We start from the raw sequence: 19,665 nt of genomic DNA on the forward strand, positions 1-19,665 counted from the left end.
ATCAAAATGGTGGTAACCATGAACTGCATTCATGGTTCATGAATGCAAGACTTTTTTTCTCGGCCACAGTGTCAACAACGGTTGACTGATACTGGGTTGAGTAATGACTGAAGTGGGCAGTTTACGTTCCAGTCCATAAATTGCGCCACATGAAATATGACAATAGAGCTCTATTGTTGTTTGTATGCATGACTGTGAGTGTTTGTAACAGGGGGAATGCATGCTGTCATCAGAATCAAAGAGTCCAGAGAAAGAAAGAGCTGAATCAGGTCCAGTCATGTGCTTTTAGGCAGACACGCAAACTGACACCAGGACACAGGCAGGCGGGCAGCAGGGGGACAGAGCCAGAGGATTGAAACACAACTAAACAGACCAAAAGATAGCTGGAGCTAAGCCTAGTAAAACTTGTGTCAAAATACTGCTGAAAGGAAAGCTAAAAATGTTCCTCCCCTATTGAACCTTGCTAAAGAAGCACATTCAGTTGAAATCTTAAAGCCAAAACTGAAAACCTTTATTCACTTCATTACAGCCTACTCTAAAACCTAGTCAGGTCCATCACTTCTTTAAAACCCCTTTTAACAGTAATATTATTAAAGTGGTTGTTTTCTCTTAAATACTATATTGTTATTTGCTTGCTATGTGTTCTGTCTTTTGGTTTCACTACAGCCTAAAACAGGGCAAACGTGGCTCATTGGGTAGAGAGGGTCGTCCGGTAACTGCAAGGTTGACGGTTCGATCCTTGGCTGCTATGTCCTGTGTCGAAGTGTCCCCGAGCAAGACACTAAACCCCTAACTGCTCCCCGGACGCCTGTCATGGGCAGCCCACTGCTCCATACATAGGGATGGGTCAAATGCAGAGAACAATTTCCCCTTGTGGGAAGAATAAATTACATAATAAAAAATAATACATAACTTTTAAGCAACCCTTAGTTGGGTCCGTCACCCTTTAAACATCCTTTTAACATTTATGCTTTTCATGTCATTGTTTTACTTTTGATGACAATGATGCATGTACACTTTATTTTGTATTATAAAGTAGTATTTCAGAAATTATTCTGCATTTTCCACAATAGACCTTTCTCATTAATACTCTTTTTTGAACTGTTAAAGTAACAAAACGAATCAAGCAAAATAAAACATACAAACATTCACAAAACTAAAATTAAATGAATAAAAGTAAGAGAATAAAAGAAAAAACAGATAAGTTGGGAACAGACAGTCACATTACAAAAATAACCTGGTTTAATGGCAATAAAGTATTATATTTAACCCAATATAACTGAAATCTGCTTACTTGCAGCTTTAAAGAGAAGGTTACCTTTCTCCATTAGATTGATACCCTTTATAATTTCACTTCTCAGTTCTTCAGGATTCTCCACTTTCAATAAAATTGAGTGATTGATTGATTGGCTGCGAACAAGCTTACTGGCTACAGAGAGAGAACAGAAGAGGGCAGCCAGCACGCTTCAGGCTGATGCAGGGGTATGTGAGTAGTGTGTATATTCAGCCAGGCATTTATTACAACTCTATTGTACTTTATGCCTCTGGCATCCTATTCTACAGTCAACTATTCATACTGCCTGACCTAGAATGACAGTATTCTGCGAGTGGAATGTTATGCTGTATGGAGCAAGAACTATACAATGTGTTATTTCTCTATTGTGAAATGAACTTGTGCAATGAGGTGTAGCATCATCAAGACCAAACAGCAAGTTCAGTTCCAGTTCAGTTAAATGGATGGATGGATGAAAAATGCATGGTCCACTTTTTGTCAAACACATCAGTGGTGATCGGTAGTGTCTTACCTATTAAAAACACACCACACACAAACAAACAAAAGTAGAAAGTATGTGGAGCTTTGATCAGCAAATAGAAAAAATAAGATGCAATTTTTATTCTAACAGTGTAGGCATGTGGCCGTGGTGTGTATGATTGCCACAGAAATGTCTGTTCAGTATGAACCATATAAACATTTAGTGGATAATGTGGAGTTAACTGCATTGTCATTTCTATGGTCCGGAGGAGGGTCTAGGTCTTCTAAGACAAGAGCAACACATTTTAACCAAATTTGTCATTTCCAAAGAGCCCAAAAACACTAGCAGTACCTGCTAACAGAGACAAAGATAGAGCTTCGTGGGGTGTGTTATGAGGAGCCTGGGGCTATAGTTTCTACATGGCCTGGTTTCAGAGTATACTGAACACAATATAATCAATTCCTTCTTTCTAATCTGTCTAATCAATGTCTCTCTCTTGCTCTTAAACACACATACACACCCTATTCAGGTTTAAGTGAAAGACTAAGAGAGAAGATGAGAAACTCTGGTGACGAAGTATAACACATTAGAGTACAGCGCTGCAATTCCAAGTCAATTACGCTAGAAAATCAGTAGCACACACTAGACAAAAACACATAGGGTGGGAGCAGCAGCCCAGCTGCCTTGCTGTAATTAGGCATCTGTAATGTTAAATAAGACTGTCACCCTACAAGCCAGGGCCAAAACAAATGAACAAAAATAACACTTGAGTGCAGTGTGTAGTTTTTATGGCTGTTACTTACACTAACTGGATTTGTAAGCATATGAGAAACAAAGTTACAAAACAAGAAAAATGATATGTAAAACTGTAAATGAGATGAGAGATAAGTTCTATACTGTACCAATAATTGACCCAATGGACGTCTGGAAAACATTTTTGTGTGGGACATTTTTTGTAGTGTAGGTCAGGCTGCCCATTTGTTCAGTAGCTCAGGTCAAGCTGCCCGCAGGGCATCTCTTGTTGACAGCTGCCACGTGCTGAGCCCTCACTGACTGAGACTGACAGCTCTGTTGACTCTCAGAGGTTCACAAAAATACTGTATGTAGCAGTTACTTAGCTTAACAAGTTTACCCACTGTGCCCCAGATATTATGCTTTCTTTTCAGCTATTTGCAGCTTTGACTCTTTCTAACACTAACGCACACACAGTGAAGTCGTCTACATCAGAGAGCATAAGCAGAGCATTATGATAACAGACAGACAAACAGACAGTCTGACAGTATGTCTGTCCTGGAGTATTTGACTCACTGGATGTGGACTGTAGGTATATGTCTGCTATTGGCCACGTACCTCACGAGGCATTCTCCTCCCCTTCCACTATCCTATCCCATCTATTTCACAAGGACACTATCGCTGCATCCTGGGCATAACACTGCCCAAGACGACTGTGATTGGTTTAAAGAAGTACAAACAAGTAAGAGCGTTTTTTCCCCCTATACCAGAATGATAATGTGTGGAGCCAGACCTTTCTTTAGCTCTGACACAGCGCTGTGGAGAAAGGTCTGGCTATGTGAGACCTACTGGCACGTACACATCGTCATGTGCATGCATGCATTAACACATTTTCATACACAAGTGCACCTGCATGTGCACACACACACTTGCATGCAGGAATGTCTGCCACATACAGACACACACACAGATGTTTGCCTTACTTACTCAGAGATCCAAAAGCAAAACACAACCACTCACACTGGTCACAGCTAGAATACACATTCACACATCCTCTGACATAGAGTACCAGGCGCACACACACACAAATAGACACAGTGATCCAAGCCTACGGTTAGCAACTGAACCAGTGCACAAAGAAACATTAGCATTCTGTCAAGGTTTCAGACAAGACTGCACCAGCTATGCACACAGCCAACATGCAGCAGAGCACAACAACAGAACTAAAGCCAGAGAGAGAAAGAGAGCGAGAGCATAGACAGGTAAACAGGGATGAGTTGGGGAGTGTTATTATTATTATTAGAGGTACAAAGTATTAAAAACAGAGAGACAGAGAAGGAAAAAGACATGTTTACACCAGCGATAATGATCAAATTAAATTAAAGAGATGATGAGAGCAACTGGGGTACCTTACTATTGAGTCTAGCCTTCCTGGCTTGTTTATTTTTTCTTTCTCTTCTCTCGGCTGCTTGTCCTTTGCCCAGAGCGGATCCCATCTCTCTCACACACACATACACACACACACAGACACACTCCCTGTCACACACACGCTCCCTGTAGGTCAGCTACAGTCCCAATGCCAAAACATCATCCACATGGCCATATCCAGTCCCCTTCCTCCTCCTCATCTCCTCTCCTCTTGTCCTCTCCCCTTCTCCCCTTCTCCTTTACTACCTCTGGTATTGTCAAAGTAGCACATGCACACTCACATGGTCACTCACACAAACACTCGGCCAAGCACGGACGCACACACTGACTCCTGTGCATACACAGACAGAGAGATGGTAAGGGGTGATTTTGCAGGATGCTGGAGAGAATAGAGGGAGGGTGGGGAGAGAGAGAGTAAAAGAAGAGGGAGGGAAACTAGAGGGAGGAGAGAGAGGGAAAACTGAAAGAGAAAATGAGAGGGAAAGTGGGTGGGGTGTAGAAGCAAGGAAAGACAAGGTTACCCAAAGTGTGAAAGAAAATATTGAAAATAACAGGACATAGACATAAAAATAGCATAGGATGCTGGTGCAATCTCTGTTAATAAAATTAAAAAACCAAGTGTTTAATGACAGTGTTTAATGACAGTGGAAACCTTATGACTAATGCTCGTGTTTTTGTGTCACAGTTTCCTGAAATTATGGTTACATTTAAATGCAAACAGGTTGCACAATTGTTGGTATCATAATTGTACAAATAACCCCATTTCCACACAGTACGTGCAGTACATGTGTACTCACACTTGTGTATTCACACCTCAACTCAAAAACACAGAGAGACAAACATCATCTCAAATTAGAATCAGCATAAAAAATTTCAGCTCTCTACAACTGGTAAAACATTCTTCTATGTTTGTATTTGTTTAAGTATTTTTGTGTGTGCGCATGTGCAAGTGCATGTTCTTGTTTCTACCCAGATATGTCTCTACCTTTATTACAGTACTCAATTTCTCTTCCTGTTAAGGGATTATCCATAGTAAGGGGAGCTTTGTGTATGAGGGATTCCCCATTGGAAATATCCTCTCATCCTGTGCCATGCATGCAGCTGTGTGTGTGTGTGTGTGTGTGTGTGTGTGTGTGTGTGCATGATGTGCATGTTTATATATGGGTGTATTATTCAGAAACCCCACATCAAATGTCTTGATTGCTGTAGTTGCAATATCACTGCAGTGATGGGAGGGTTTAAGCACTGTGCAAATGCTCGGAGGGATATGGCATCTCAGAACAATATCACACCTACAATGAGCTACATTCTCTGTGTGGTTTCATTGTAAATTGAAAATAATGCAGGAATTCTCATTCATAAATACAATAGGCTGCTAACAGCAATACAAAGCCTCAGTGTAGGAGGAATAGCATTACTCTGCAATTGGTTTTATGGGGGAGCCTTTTGTGAATTATGCTTTCCTACACATCTTTTGCCCAAAAGTTTAGCACATTTTATATTTTGATGTTGTTGCAATTTACTCTCTACTCAATTCACTCTAGCAATGTGCTCTGTGGAGTCGTGACCACATTACCAAGTGCGTTACTAAATGCTGTCCACTACTTGCCTCTTTAGTTTCTTCCAACCCACTCCTTGCCTCGCCATCTCTATGTCTATAATGCCCAAGGCTTTCATTCATAAATATATATAGAGCATGCCTATCTTTTTAATCTATCCAACCATCTGATCTTACATCCCTAATGTCTATACAGTATATCGTTAATTGGCTGCAACATTATAACAGACCAATCCACTACATGAGATCTGTTCTCCAGAACACATGTGAAGAGTTCCTCACAAGGGCACATGCATCTGTACTGATCAATCTCTAGGACAGGTTGAGGCATTAGTTCTCTGTTCATCATAAATTAGACAGCAAGAAGTAGGTGGTCTTGATCTAAACATGTCACTGTGAAAAGTGGATGATAGATCTAGACATCTAGAATATGTCCCTTTGATGTGATGTGCAGCCTTAAAAAACATGTGGTTTTAAAATCTCAATATACTGATGGCATCATATAGAGTGAAATGTAAGTGCTGAAATAGATAGAGTAAAGATGCCATACTGTAATACAGTGAAGACAATGTTAATGGGAAAATGTAATGGAAAAGTCAAGTCATTAAGGCAGTTTGAGTAAATTGCTGAAAGGGCTGTTATATAATAAGGGATTGCAAAAATTCTACTACTGGAAGCTCTTTGTCACACTGCAAAAAAGCCACCCATTCTGCAACGCTGTTCATTACATGGCTGACCTCTGACACCAAACACCCACACACATGCACTCTTTTTACTTTACTTTACTCTTTAAAAAGTATACTATGTACATTTTCCATGCAGCTACCCTGAATGGTTAACCAGGTCAGTTTCAGGGTGATGAGGCCTGGTTGGGTCGGATGTGAAGGAGGAAAAAAATAATGGGAAATCCTATCAATTATGACCTCATTTCAAACTTTAGCCTGCGGCTAACGAGCTCCATACCAGCAAAGTAGGCTAATGCTTGACCTCTGACTAACAGGGCAGCTTGCTGCAGGATGAATAGTGAACATCGTACTGCTAAGGCTGCAAGAGTCTCCATAACAGGATTTCCCTTTTTACCCCTGAAAGTCATTGCAAAAAAAACACATGTGCCATTCAGAAAAAAGATTGGGCATATGTTTTGTTACTTTGTAACATCACTTGCTTCAAGCTCATCTTCTGTAATGCACGCATATATATATATATATATATATATATATATATATATATATATATATATATATATATATAGCTGTATTTATATTCCTTCTGCATTACTTTCACGGAGGAAGCAGTGGATACCGTAGCCTACAGCAACCAGGTTATATAGTTACCTTACCAATCATCCATAATGTAAATCTATACAACATTTTTTACACGTACACATAAACACCAGTATTTTATAAATACATGCACTGTAAAAGACATTTCACCTGATACCTTCTATAATGACTGGTCTCTCTGTCAGACGTCTCTGTGTTGAGAGACATGCAGATTAGTAAGGAAAACAAGAATTTAATATGGCTGCATCTGGAGCTTGGAACGAAGGTGGACAAATTGCCACCTTCATTCTCTCTAATAACACAGCTGTCCTGGACTCACTGCTGAGACAAAATAACTCAAAGAACATGGTGGCTTTCACTATCCATTCATGCATTCAGGTTTGTACTCAGTGAGATAGTGTTCAAGGCTGGGTGATTCACACTCTTTTCTCCATTTGAGAATTTTACCAGTTCCACTTCTACTGGACTGTGAGACAGGTCAATCACAACAAATCATCTCTTTACAGATGATTTATTGTGTGAAATTACCACCTAAATTGTAGCTGGGCAGAAACTGATCTTGTTGAGTAACACTCATATACTTTGTCATAGCAATGTAGCACAGAAGCAGACGGCAGCACCTCACACCAGACTGGTTAGATAAGTGACAATATTTGAGCGCATGACTCACCCCTCTCATCACGGCTTTCATGTATCTCCCTCCCATTCAATAATTCTCATTCTTCTCAATAGAAGTACACTGCAGAAAACCCTTATCGCCCATGAACATACAGAAGAAGGCCAAAATGGCCAAACAATGAACTAGCCAAACAATTAACTCAAAGTCCTCTCTCTTTCTAAATGGCCTATTTTGATTCCCAACATTTTTATTCCCAAATTAGGCCACATTTTGACTTCTACTTTCCAAATGTTCAACTTAATGTTGACATGTCTCTACAAAGGAATTGGACTCTGACATAAAAAGTGTGGCTACAAACTCATTTCTCATTTATTGAATATAGAATAGTATTTTGAAACATCCTGGATAAACTAATTGTTCTGAAGTGCTGTTGTCCTGCCTGTCTTTAACTAAGTTGAAAGCATCTGAGAAACATATGAAAGCAGTAAAGATAAAAGCAGTAAAGACAGCTGAATTTATTACTGTTACAATTGTACAAGTAGCAGACAACAATAATGCAAAATGTACAATCACAGAGACCATTTTATGAATAATTTTGTTTGTTTGTTGAATTTGTTACTAGAAGGTGCTAATCAATGTGCTTGAAACACCCACTGTGTGCTAGGGACTCTAGTATATTTCCTCAAACTATGATGGCAAGGATTTACAATATGATAACATTTTGTTATGGGATACAGTATAGAGATCACTACAAAGCTAAATCAGCAACAGCTATTAAACTGTTTTCACTAGCATTAGTCTATCAACAACAAGAAAAGCACTTCTCAGAACATTTATCACACATAAGAGGTGATAGCAGCTTACTTAATGGTCTTACTTGATGGAATTGTATTCATCTGATTATTATGGGATGTAGCATGTTTCAACATTGTTTTCTGCATTTGTTGAAAAACTAAAATGAAATTTTCTAAGTAAAGTTGAGCTGAAATGTTTTTTTGACAATCACAAGGATGAAAAGAACTGACTAATGCATAAATGATCAAAACTGCAGTTACATGATTGGTAAGCAACAGCAGCTCCCCACTATTGCTCGCTCTCTCTCTCTCTCTCTCTCTCTCTCTCTCTCTCTCTCTCTCTCTCACACACACACTCTCACACACACACACACACACACACACACACACACACACACACACACACACACACACACACACACACACAAAAACACACAATTGACACTATTAATTATCTCCAGAGTAAATCTCCTGCCCTCTGATGGGGTTTGATGCAAATCCATTCAATTCTCTCTGCTGTCTGTTCCACTTATTAAACCCACATGTACACACACAAACACACAGCCCAAACCCAAAACACACACACACTAACACACACAATCATCTCTTTCTACCTCATCTGCATCACTTACAGACATCTCCTGATTTTTCAGACCCGTCATTATTCACCTGTCCACTAGTCAGCTCCACTGAGTTCCTCCTTCAGATGATCACCTGATTAGTCACCTTCTTCCACACCTGTTCCCCATTACTCCATATACATCTACAGTGCCCAGCCAGTATTCACGCTCTGCCAGATTGTCTAGGTTGCTCAGTAGCCCTACTATGCCAGTCTTTGTCCTATTCTGCAGCTCTGAATCTGCGTTTGTGACCACCTGCCGGCCCTTGACCACCATCTGCCAGCTTTGCCTCTTTGGTTCTATTTGCCAGTTTGGACTGCTTTTTTGTTGCTGTGCATGAGCCTGCCTATCCAAAAAGTAAAGACTGATTTTACCGAACCTGCCTTGTCTCCTGTATCTATTCATACCTAATACAAATACGCAAAACGGCAATACACAAATGGCTGTTACACATAGTCTCAACCTGATCTCTGAACAAAATGCACACAGTCAATATATTCAATGTATTTAGTATGATCTTTGCTTTTTTTTAAGCAAAGATTTTTTCTTTAGCATTTTCTTGAATGTCCAGTAAAGTATTATTTTTTCAATGAAACACAATATATATAAAATATATCACATGTCACATTATGTTCCATTCTAATTTGTATGTTTGTGTACTGCAGGATATTATGTGTTTAACAAGGAAGAACATTACAGTGCTACCTGCTGAGTATGTTAACAAAACCCATACACAAGATTGTTGAAAGACAGGGTGACAGGGTGATACACATAACTGGAAATACCTGAAAACCTTAATCTTCACCTGTTCATGTTAACATACTATGGCAGCACAAAACAGACATTGTCACACATAGGTTGTCCCCCATGCAGAGCTCTTAGTGCCCTGCATGGCCAAGATAGAGATCTCCAAATCCACATGAATGAACCAACAAACACATAGTTAAGCAGCCAGTGAAGTCCTCTTTCCACGCATTGTATAAAAAAATAGAGCATAAAACCGGAGCCTCCCAGTACTTGCTGTAACTACTTGGCCTCCATTCTATCCAAGCTTTGGCCAAAGTTCTGTGTACTGCATATATGTGTCATTCATTCAGTTTAGAAGGTTGCACATAGCATAAGCTCTTCAGATGTCAGGCTAACAGAGTGCACAGCTGTTTGGTCTTACCTTGGTATGGAGCTTGGACAGCTGCTTTTCATCCAGGTGAGTCTGGGTGTAGACACGTCTTTTATAGCGGAACTGAAACACAACAACAAACATAAGAGGCTAGGCAGATTTTACCCTTTCTCTTTGTTTGTGCTTTGACTACTAACAAAAACACTACACACAAAATACACAATGATAATTCATTTTTCACACAGTATCAGCTCTTCAGACCAAACTATGTCAGATAATTTCCATCAAATATATTGGCTTGTCAAATGAGAGAGAAAGCTAGAGAGAGATTCGAGAGACAGAAACTGAAATTCTGACTCATTTAATAACCATGCAATGACATTAGGGGACCAAATATCTCTGTGTATACGGCTGTCATATTTTTCAAACGTTCCTACTTGTCATCTTTTCCACATATTACATCTTGCTTGAAAAACCAGCTATTGCTCATGGAAGCTTGAGTAAAGAATATAAACCACAAAAAAATAAAAAACGGTTTCCAATTTCCACTGAATAAATATGCAGGGGGGACACTGCATACAGGTTTGACAAATTAAAAAAAGACAAATGGATTAATTTAATAAAAATAAAGTGTTTTTCCCCACTTTAAAAAACTGAAGATTTGAAATTAGTGGGTCAAATAGTTAACAGAATTAAATCAACATTGAACTCTGATGACCAGACATTGATTGGATTTTTCAAAGCCTGAAAACACACCACACTGTATCAGAGAAGTGAAAAAAGGTAATAAAAAGTATAGGGTTTTGTGCAAATATTCTGCCATACAAAATTGTGACAAAACCCATTGTAGACCTGAAAATCTCAACATTAATCTTATCAGTTCGCTAGGAGAGCAGTGCTAACTGAGAATGGATTATTTCACAGTTGGACCATATGTGTTCTTTCAATACACCAAACAAGCTGCATTTACAATCCCAACTTGTCAAAAGCCTGATAATTCTTCAGGTTTGTTGCAGAGTGCTTATGATCCTCCTCCTGATAATTGTAAAAATGTGTAACTTTCACTGTCCAGGACTCGTATGTATTTCAGTTCTGTATGTGTGTGTGTGTGTGTGTGTGTGTGTGTGTGTGTGTATGTGCACCTGCATGCAAGGATTAGTGCGTGTGTGTGTGTGTGTGTGTGTGTGTGTGCGCGCGTAGTGTGTGTGCACGTCTGTTTCTCCACCGATGTGTGGTGTTCACCAAAAGGGTAAATCCACAATGGAGCTGAGCGGTTTTGAGCTGCTAATCCAAACCTGTCAATCATCTCTACACACCACAGGCTTCAGGGAATAACTGCTGGTCAATCAATGACCCACACAGTGCTCCGACAGAGTAGCAGCAGACGCTAGCACACAAACTGAAAGGAGCCCACACCTTCATTCAGCTATAGACTTAAAGTAGAGATGAGACAGATACAACAAGAAACTTCTTCATCTATACAGCTGTAAGACTGTATACATGATTGTTTTAAAGGTATATGAAGCATTGGCATATGTCATTGCTGTTCTACTGGCATAACAATATGCCACTTGTAAATGGCATATCACTCATCTTCCAGTTCCTGTTAGTAGACGCCATTTAAAACCATTATTCCACTGATATTGATCCAAAGGCAGAGAGACATTTCACAGTCATCATTGTTGATATAGCCCAAAATTAAACCACCAAAGAAAACATGGTAAAGTAATTTCAATAACGAGATATATTTCAAATTACAAAGTAGTCTGGGACTATCATAAGTAATAATGTAGTTAATAATAATAGCAGTACCTCCCAATGCATCAGAGATTAACATTAAACTGAGGCTCAAAGTGGAAAGTAAATTTGTAATATGCTTATCATATCTTGACACGTCGTAAAACAAAAACAAAAAAAGACGGCCAGTCAGAAAACCACTGTTTGTAAAGCCACACTTCTTTATACGCCTGCGTTTCTCTGAGATCAAAAACCATGATGGACAAGCACACAATTATCTCCAAGAGATGACAGCCATTGCAGAAAACACACTGTTATTGAGCGTGGTATCATTGCTACTAGATTTGACTGACACACCATGACAGGAAAAGCATACACTGCATGCACAATGATGCACATACCCACACCATCATGCGGTGTGAGCATGCATGTGTGTGCTTGTGATGCATTCACAAGACAGCTTCAAAAAGACTAAAGCAGATACTATACAACAGTGTTTAGTGTGAAGAAAACGACCTGAGTAACCACTACAGTGGCCCTCAAAGGTAGATTTTAAATAGCTGTTACATACTGGGGGGCTGCATCTACCCTCACCTTGTTGTTATATAGTGATCTCACATTATTTAAGTAAGTTCACTACTTACTACATTATTTGTATATCTCTTCAGTCGCCTTCTCTTTTTCCAGGGCTGGATTATTAACTGGACAAAGCATTGCAACTGTTGTCAATTATTATTATCATTATATGCAATTATTGGCAATTATTAGCAATATGCTCATTGTACCATACGTTATATACTACTGCTAATAACCTTGTTTGCTAGTGTTAGACTCTGGTGCTCAGCATTTGCTAATGTTAGTCTCTTGGTGTGCATAGAACTCATGAAATACTCCACCTATATCGTGCAGGGCTCTTTATTAATACTATTAATCCAAAACACACCCAAACACTTAAACAGTTTCGTTGCTGCACTCTGGCCTTGTAGTGGGGTTATGAATACCTTTTACATTCCGTCAACATAACTATCTCAACGAACGCAAAAGTTTTGTAATCTGGGAATCAATTCACAATTATAAAAGTTAAAAATAGCAATTCTTATGTGAATTGACTTCCCCCCCATTATTTGGATGTACATACAGAAATATTATGTATGGTTTGGTGGCATGTACTGTACCACTTATTTTCTATCTCTTGCTCTCTCCTGCTAACACTCCTTAAAGCCTCATACATACACATGATCCATACCTACCTCCAGGTAAGGTACGGGAGCGATGGATGGGAAGGGGTATTCCCTTAGCTGTCTCTCCTCATCCAGAAACTTTCCAGCCTTGCCGTTGTAGGCCGGCTGGAATAGGCCATAGTTGAGTACATCCTTCAGGCTCTGGTTGAGAGTACACAGGATTCGCTGCTTGGACAGCCAGATCGGAGCATCCACATTGAATTTCATACATTTCTGCAGAGACAAGAGCAAAAGAGGGTAGAAGGTTAAGCACGTCATTTTTTCTAAATATCACATATTGCACTTAAGTTAAGATAAACCAAGAGATTGAAGAGTGATATTTTACTGAATCACTTAAATATAACATTAAGGTGTTGAAAAATGTGCTAGAATATTAAATAGAAATTCTTTGATTACAGAGAAATGTATTGAACTTCCAATGTCATACCCGGGGGGAGAACCTAGGTCCTTTATTATAATAAGCAATTCACATAGGTATGGTAGCATTTCACCATTATCCATTATTTTTCACAAAAGGTCATCCTGAAAGCCAGTGGTAGTTACCATATTAAAGTAAACAAAACATGTATATAAAACAAAAGCTCTTACAGAAACACTCATCTGACACATTTTTTAGCAGCATAAATTTGATTCTACATGTGAGTGTGCATTATTCATGCTCTAAAAAAAAGCTGTGGCTCTATCTTCAGTCATAAATTAAACAGTTCACAGTTACTGTATGGGTGCCTTTGGGAGAAATACAATCAATTTGATTAACTTCTGCGCTCTAATAAACAAATGTATTCGTAATACATAGACTGAGAGATAACCTTAGTGTTACTCTCTTTCTAATACATTATTAAGAAATGAGATAAAGTTTGGTTAACTGTTAACTGAACTGAACACATACTTTTGATAACTACACAGGTTCTCACTCTGTCCAGAGTGTTAAGGATTATGGTTATTGTGGCGAAGCAGAGCACTTCCCTTTATCTACCACATTGTGGAGCCGGAGAGAGAGAGAAAGAGAGGGAATGTGCAAAACCCACAAGTAATAAATCAATCACTGCTGCCTGCAATATTGATTTGTCACCTCAACTCTATCCTGTTCAGCATCACTGTGTTTCTGACACTGTTGAGAAACCACAACTTATCACAGCAATACAGCACAACTAACAACCACATGCAGATGCCCAGATGCAGATGCACACACTCAGGTCTGATTGAAACATAAGTGCAGCCATTTCAAAATCTGTAAGCCTGGTAAAAAAAAAAAAAGGAAAACCATTGCTGTAGGTGGAAAGACATAAGAGCATGCAGAACTCTTACATTATAACAAAGAGATATAATTCTAACCTTTGATATAGTGATTAAAAAAAACATGACTGAACAAATGTCATTATATAGTGTGTTGTTTTAGATTTAAACCTTTTATCTAAATAACACCTACACACTAAGGCAGACACAATGTTACGGTGAGGGGACAAAAGGAGAGGCAATATTATGGGACATCCAGTCTTTTGGTACATTCCGCATAGTAATCAGCTTGTAGACTTCCTTGGGTTTGAATGAGTATCAATGTATCATCTGCATAGATGCCATACATAGAAAATGAAATGTGATGATGACATATGTTCCCAAAGTAGCATATACAGAGAGAAAAGAGAAAGGTCCCACTAATGATTATCATTTGATGAAGTTAAATCATCCACAAAACAAAAAATGTCTTGTTGGTCAGATGGGGAGAACCAGTCGAGGACATGTCTAGAAATGTCTTCTGTCTTATCCTGTACGTCACAGGACTGTGTGCTTGGTAATGTCAAACAATTCACTGAACTGAACCAAAAGCAGTGGAGGATACAGTATGCACTCGAGTCAGAAGTGTTGTTGTTTGTGGAAGTGGTTCTGAAAGTTCTTTCTTGAGATTGTTGAGAATATATATATACATTTTTTTTCATTTAGAACATGAGATAGGGTTAGGGTCATTGTAAATTCTGGCTCAAAGCTCCCAACTGTTGACTACAAGAATTGCATGTTGTAATCGGTTAATTTGATTTTTTTTTTAAATGGTTGTGATATGAAGAAGCTCAATATTATAACCCTTTCAGCCACATATGTTTCCTCCAACCATGTTGACAAGTCAAAATGAGATCAATCTACAATTTAAATGTGCTCAAACCTGTGTTCTGAACGGGAGTCCCACTTTTGGACATCAGTATCATTAGGCTTCTGATGGTAATCGCCCTTTTTTCAAATAGTCAGTTTTGTCCCTGTGTTGTTTCAATATAAAGTTGAATATATATATAAACTAAAGATTTTAGTTATCTCCTCAGAATAATGTTTACAATGATGGTGGATATTTTTACATGTCTAAGTAGTGGCATTGATCCACTTAAACTGTTCAGAATAATGCACAAAGATACATGGGGGTAAATATATGTTTTCGAAGAAAGATGCAATAGGCAGCAACATATACATACATAACTCCAACTCTCCGCTGCCAACTTTTGTAAAGTACTTTTACTACTTCTACTTGAAAACCTGTGGAGCAAAAGGGATAGGAAGATATTTCCCAAAACTCCCAAAACTAACATCAAATAAAGCTTTGAAAAGCTGCATCTTCACATGAGATAGGTTGTCTTTTTCATTACACTGAGAGACAATGGAGGGAGTAAGGGCTTAAGATTAGGAAGTCCACTTGGGACAATCTAGTCGAAACAAGGAGATCTTACAATCTACTCGCAGCCAGACAGCAATAAATAAACATCAACACACAAACGAATACACATATCTGTAACTTCAAAGAAGAATGTCTATTCAATACTGGTTCAGATGTGTTTTTTAACAACAAGGCTTCCATCCTTAACCAGAACTCATTTCTCACTGCATTCAGAGCAAGAAAATTACGAGAGGTCCACGATTACCTTCACCTCAAAAATCAAAAGCCAAGGCAATACCCATAAATTCTTTTCTGTAGGGGTTTGGGGGCGGACTTACAGGCGGACTGACAACGCAAAAACATAATGCATCTGGCCATGGCTGTCGCCGGCGTGGAGGCATAAAAAATTATTTAACAATCATTTAATTAAAATAAATTGTGAAAGTGAATTAGGGCTTAGAACATGTATGATGGCCATTCCCATGCTCACTTATGTTTCAGAAGTTTTTGCAGCATTTTTTGTGTTGATACCGTATAAATAAAAACTCCCATAAACACTAGCTGCTCTGCTTCTACTTTTATCTGTGATGATGTATCACAAATAAAAATGTACACACTTAAAAAAAAATGAATACAGCCCTTTAGACACTAATAAATTATTCAGAGTTGATGAACAGGAATAAAATACATTTTGTAGGAATGCTCGCTGCAGAGGTTCATTGTGGTTATATCATACTCAAACACAATTTGGGCAGTATCAGGTGCCATTAGGTTTTGTCCGAGAAGAACCAGTCAGTCAAATCATCTGGTTGGGGTAGAGATAAAACGTGCACTCTCTTGGCCTTCAATTGCACCATGCATCCAGATACTAGGTTCACATACTGTACATGTAAGTTACAGCTCTTAGCCATCTAATGGTTTAATTAAATAGAGCTAAATGTGGGGCCACATTGAGGGTAAAGTCAGCTTTCAGGAAAAAATATAATTTTAGGGCCAGTGCTCTTATGTCAGGCAGTCCACATGGCTTCTTCTTCAGGTACACTCAGGACCTTTTTATCAGGCATTATTATCAGTGTAGAAGAGACGGCTTCTTCTTATTCATTATTTAATTATTTATTTGTTGTTAATTTGATTATTTTTTTAAATATATTTCAATTTTCTCTAGTATATGTTTTGGGTCCTCTAGCTGTCATCTTTCGTCATTTTAGGTGTGTGGACAGCATTTTCAAGCAGACATCTAAAACTGAGAAATTGGCCAAACTCTATCAGCTGACTTTCCATTTTTCTTATCTTAACCTTGATTTGACTTCGATCCTCAAGGTGGCAGCACAAGATGTACATCCATGTACCTGTGGGTCTTTGAGTCTGTGTGCACCGCATGTTCTTGTGAATCTGTGTCTCCTTGTACGTTTATGGTATGTCAAGTTTGCTTGAATCCACATAAAAGACACAACTGACTTTAGAATGCAACCCTCACACCTCACAAAGCATGCTGTGCACTCGTCCATCGCATCACGTCTCCTTTCCTGCCAGCAGCTCTTCTCACCTGTTGGTACAGCACTGACACTGTTTTGGTAATCAATGAAGCATCAGCAGTACAACTTACATTTGAGGGCTTAACACTGATTGCAGTTTCATTAAAGATAAACTATGTTGTGCTTAATATTAAAAACCAATGGCAGTAATAATCAGAGTTAAATCAAGCTGGTAGTTTATCATTTTCAAAGTAGTCACATTGCACAATTGTACTTGATTGTTTCGACTCAATTAAAGGCCCAGTGTGTAAGATTTAGTGGCATCTAGTGGTGTGTTGCAGATTGCAACCAACTAAATGCCCCTCTGCTCACTCCTCCCTTTCCAAGCATCATCCTGTCCTCTGCCCTCCTGTCCTCTGTCCTCCTGGCTGCTTTATCTCAGCCATAATAAAAAAAGAGCTTTTGGCTAATCGTGCATGCTGTGCTGTGTAAACATAGTGGCGGTGGTCGATTGAATTAGATTTCACTTTCATTCACATGTCAGTTCTTGTTGCACAGATGTTTTGATAAAGTATTGGCTTTTTACTCGCAAATGTTTTATTGCACGTACAATAACAAGCATAGTTGCTGTCAACTTGTGTATCCTCTTATTTCACCTGGTTCACTTCACCACAGCTCCCGCTTTGTGTGTTTGTGCCTATGTGTGTGCAGTTGGAGGAGGTCAGCCGAAAAAAGAGAGCAGACCAAATCCACGCTGCAGCGTGATAATAAACGACATTAAAACATTAAAAAGTACTAATAAAAAAGCATTCTGGGCTGCTGTAGAAACATGGCGGTGGAAGATGGCGGACTCTGTGGAAGACATCCCGCTATGTAGATATAAATGGCTTTTTTTAAGCTAATGAAAACCCTACGTTTCTTAGTTTCAGGTGATTATACACTGATTAAAACATAGTTATGAATATTATATTCCATTGCTTCCAATTAATCACCCTAAAAGTTACAAACTGTTCCTTTAACAGCTAGTTATAAAATATACAGAAATGTGTATATTGCTATTTCATCTGGATGAAGACCATGTGCTGTACAATGAAAGGTGTAAAATAATGTATCTACCTTTTAAAACTGACATTAAATAGAGTTTCATTTCATATTTAAAATAATGCATTTTCGGAAATAAAGTCAATATGATCTCATTCAAAAGGACTAGTAATTAATTAGTGATACAATTACACAAGTTATATCTGCACCCTGTAACCAGCCTCTGTTAAGATGCTTACCTCCCTCCTCTTAATGACCCTTCCCACTTGTGTTTTTACTTATTCAGGCTGGTTAGGTTACATATTGTTACACATTCTTATGAGTATAGCGTATAGCATTGAGTGAATTCATAAAACTCTAATCAGCCCGAATAACTCAAAACACTTGAGTGAGTCTGCAGGGTCTCTTAGGCAGGGACTAACTGCAGGAACAAAATGGGAAGGAATGCCTTAATCTCACACTATAGCTCTGTTCAATGTAGTTCTGAAAGTGCAGGACAAATGATTTCAGCACACTTAAGTGCTTACAATGTGAATGCAACTCATTTAGAATAGTTTTTACACAGGTATGATCACCACTAGCCCCATATTCCCTATCACCTGTCACTGTCTGCAACAATTGAACAGTAAAATATGGTGTTTAAAATCGTCTAGTAATGTTTGTGACGGCTGCACTTGAGGTGGGAGCGACCTAATGTACCAAAGGGCTTCCCTCCCAGGCTGTGCTCTATCTTGCTGCAGCCTCAATATCTCCTCATGGATAGTTTAATTTGGATCATGAAAGTTACTACATTCACACACATTCTGTTCAATTCAATTAATTTTACTTTTGTGTAATTAAGTTTTGTTTGTGTAGTATGTGAAAATATTTATTCAATCTACAGAGGTACACTCTGCTACCACTAAAAATAAAAAACATACACCAGCACCAGGCTCAGATTGTCAGCATTTGCAAAGCTCACTGATTTGCAAGAGATACGATCAGTCAGCTTTGTTTATGTTTGTACACTTTATACAATTTTGTAACGCAACAATACATGCACCAAAAGCTGTATGGTTGAACTTCATTCAAGATCACACTGGACCAAGGATACGTTTAGTGACAAAGTCTAGCTTTCCACTGATAAATCTACAGTCTCTAACTCGGCGTGATCTAAGCCACGTAAGGCTCTCTGGTCAGAGAGGTCATTGCTGCAGTCTACTGGGAAGTTTATAACTGCACCAACAATGTCAGGCCAACCAGCTGAATTCCTAGCAGGCACACTGGCACAATCAAACTAACTGACCACAACCCCCCAGATTTTGATTTACACAAAAGCTAGTTGTCTAAATAATATATCACTATCAATTTATCCTCACTTCCTCATCTCCTCTAGATATTGTCTGTCTTAAACAAATTTTTTTCAGTTTACAACTTCTAAGATTGTTAATGCGTAAGACTGTCAGTGAACAAGGTTCTGTTTGACATATCACATGGGAGTTTTTAAATTGTTAATGGGTCTATTTGTCAGAGCTGCAAGAGCCGAAGGGAAATTATCTGTGCTGAACCGCGTTTCCGTGCAGTATCCGTATATTTACTGTCCGTATTGTTTAGAGTGTATACCATTTGTGATCAGATTATTCAACTGG

At 38.7% G+C, this 19,665-nt stretch overlaps 1 protein-coding gene across 11 annotated transcripts in view; it reads right to left on the reverse strand.

Annotated features, from left to right (window-relative positions):
- Window positions 1-19,665, reverse strand: part of shank3a (SH3 and multiple ankyrin repeat domains 3a) — a 188,023-nt gene that overhangs the window by 99,285 nt on the left and 69,073 nt on the right. For 10 of the 11 annotated variants that reach the window (XR_011103878.1, XR_011103881.1, XR_011103879.1 and 7 more), the window contains exons 4-5: window positions 12,893-13,096; window positions 9,957-10,028 (exon numbers count right to left, since the gene is read on the reverse strand). Coding sequence is in view for 6 of the 11 variants with exons in the window: in XM_068723847.1 (XP_068579948.1) it covers window positions 9,957-10,028; window positions 12,893-13,096 (276 nt within the window). In the remaining 5 variants the exon portion in view is untranslated. Of the gene's footprint in view, window positions 1-3,900; window positions 3,931-9,956; window positions 10,029-12,892; window positions 13,097-19,665 lie in introns of those variants that run through there. The other variant, XM_068723853.1, reaches the window with a different exon arrangement.

Source organism: Cebidichthys violaceus, unplaced genomic scaffold, assembly GCF_023349555.1.
Source record: "Cebidichthys violaceus isolate CVI_PGR_0920_01 unplaced genomic scaffold, fCebVio1.0.p SCAF_3, whole genome shotgun sequence".
In the NCBI taxonomy this organism is placed as follows: domain Eukaryota; kingdom Metazoa; phylum Chordata; class Actinopteri; order Perciformes; family Stichaeidae; genus Cebidichthys; species Cebidichthys violaceus.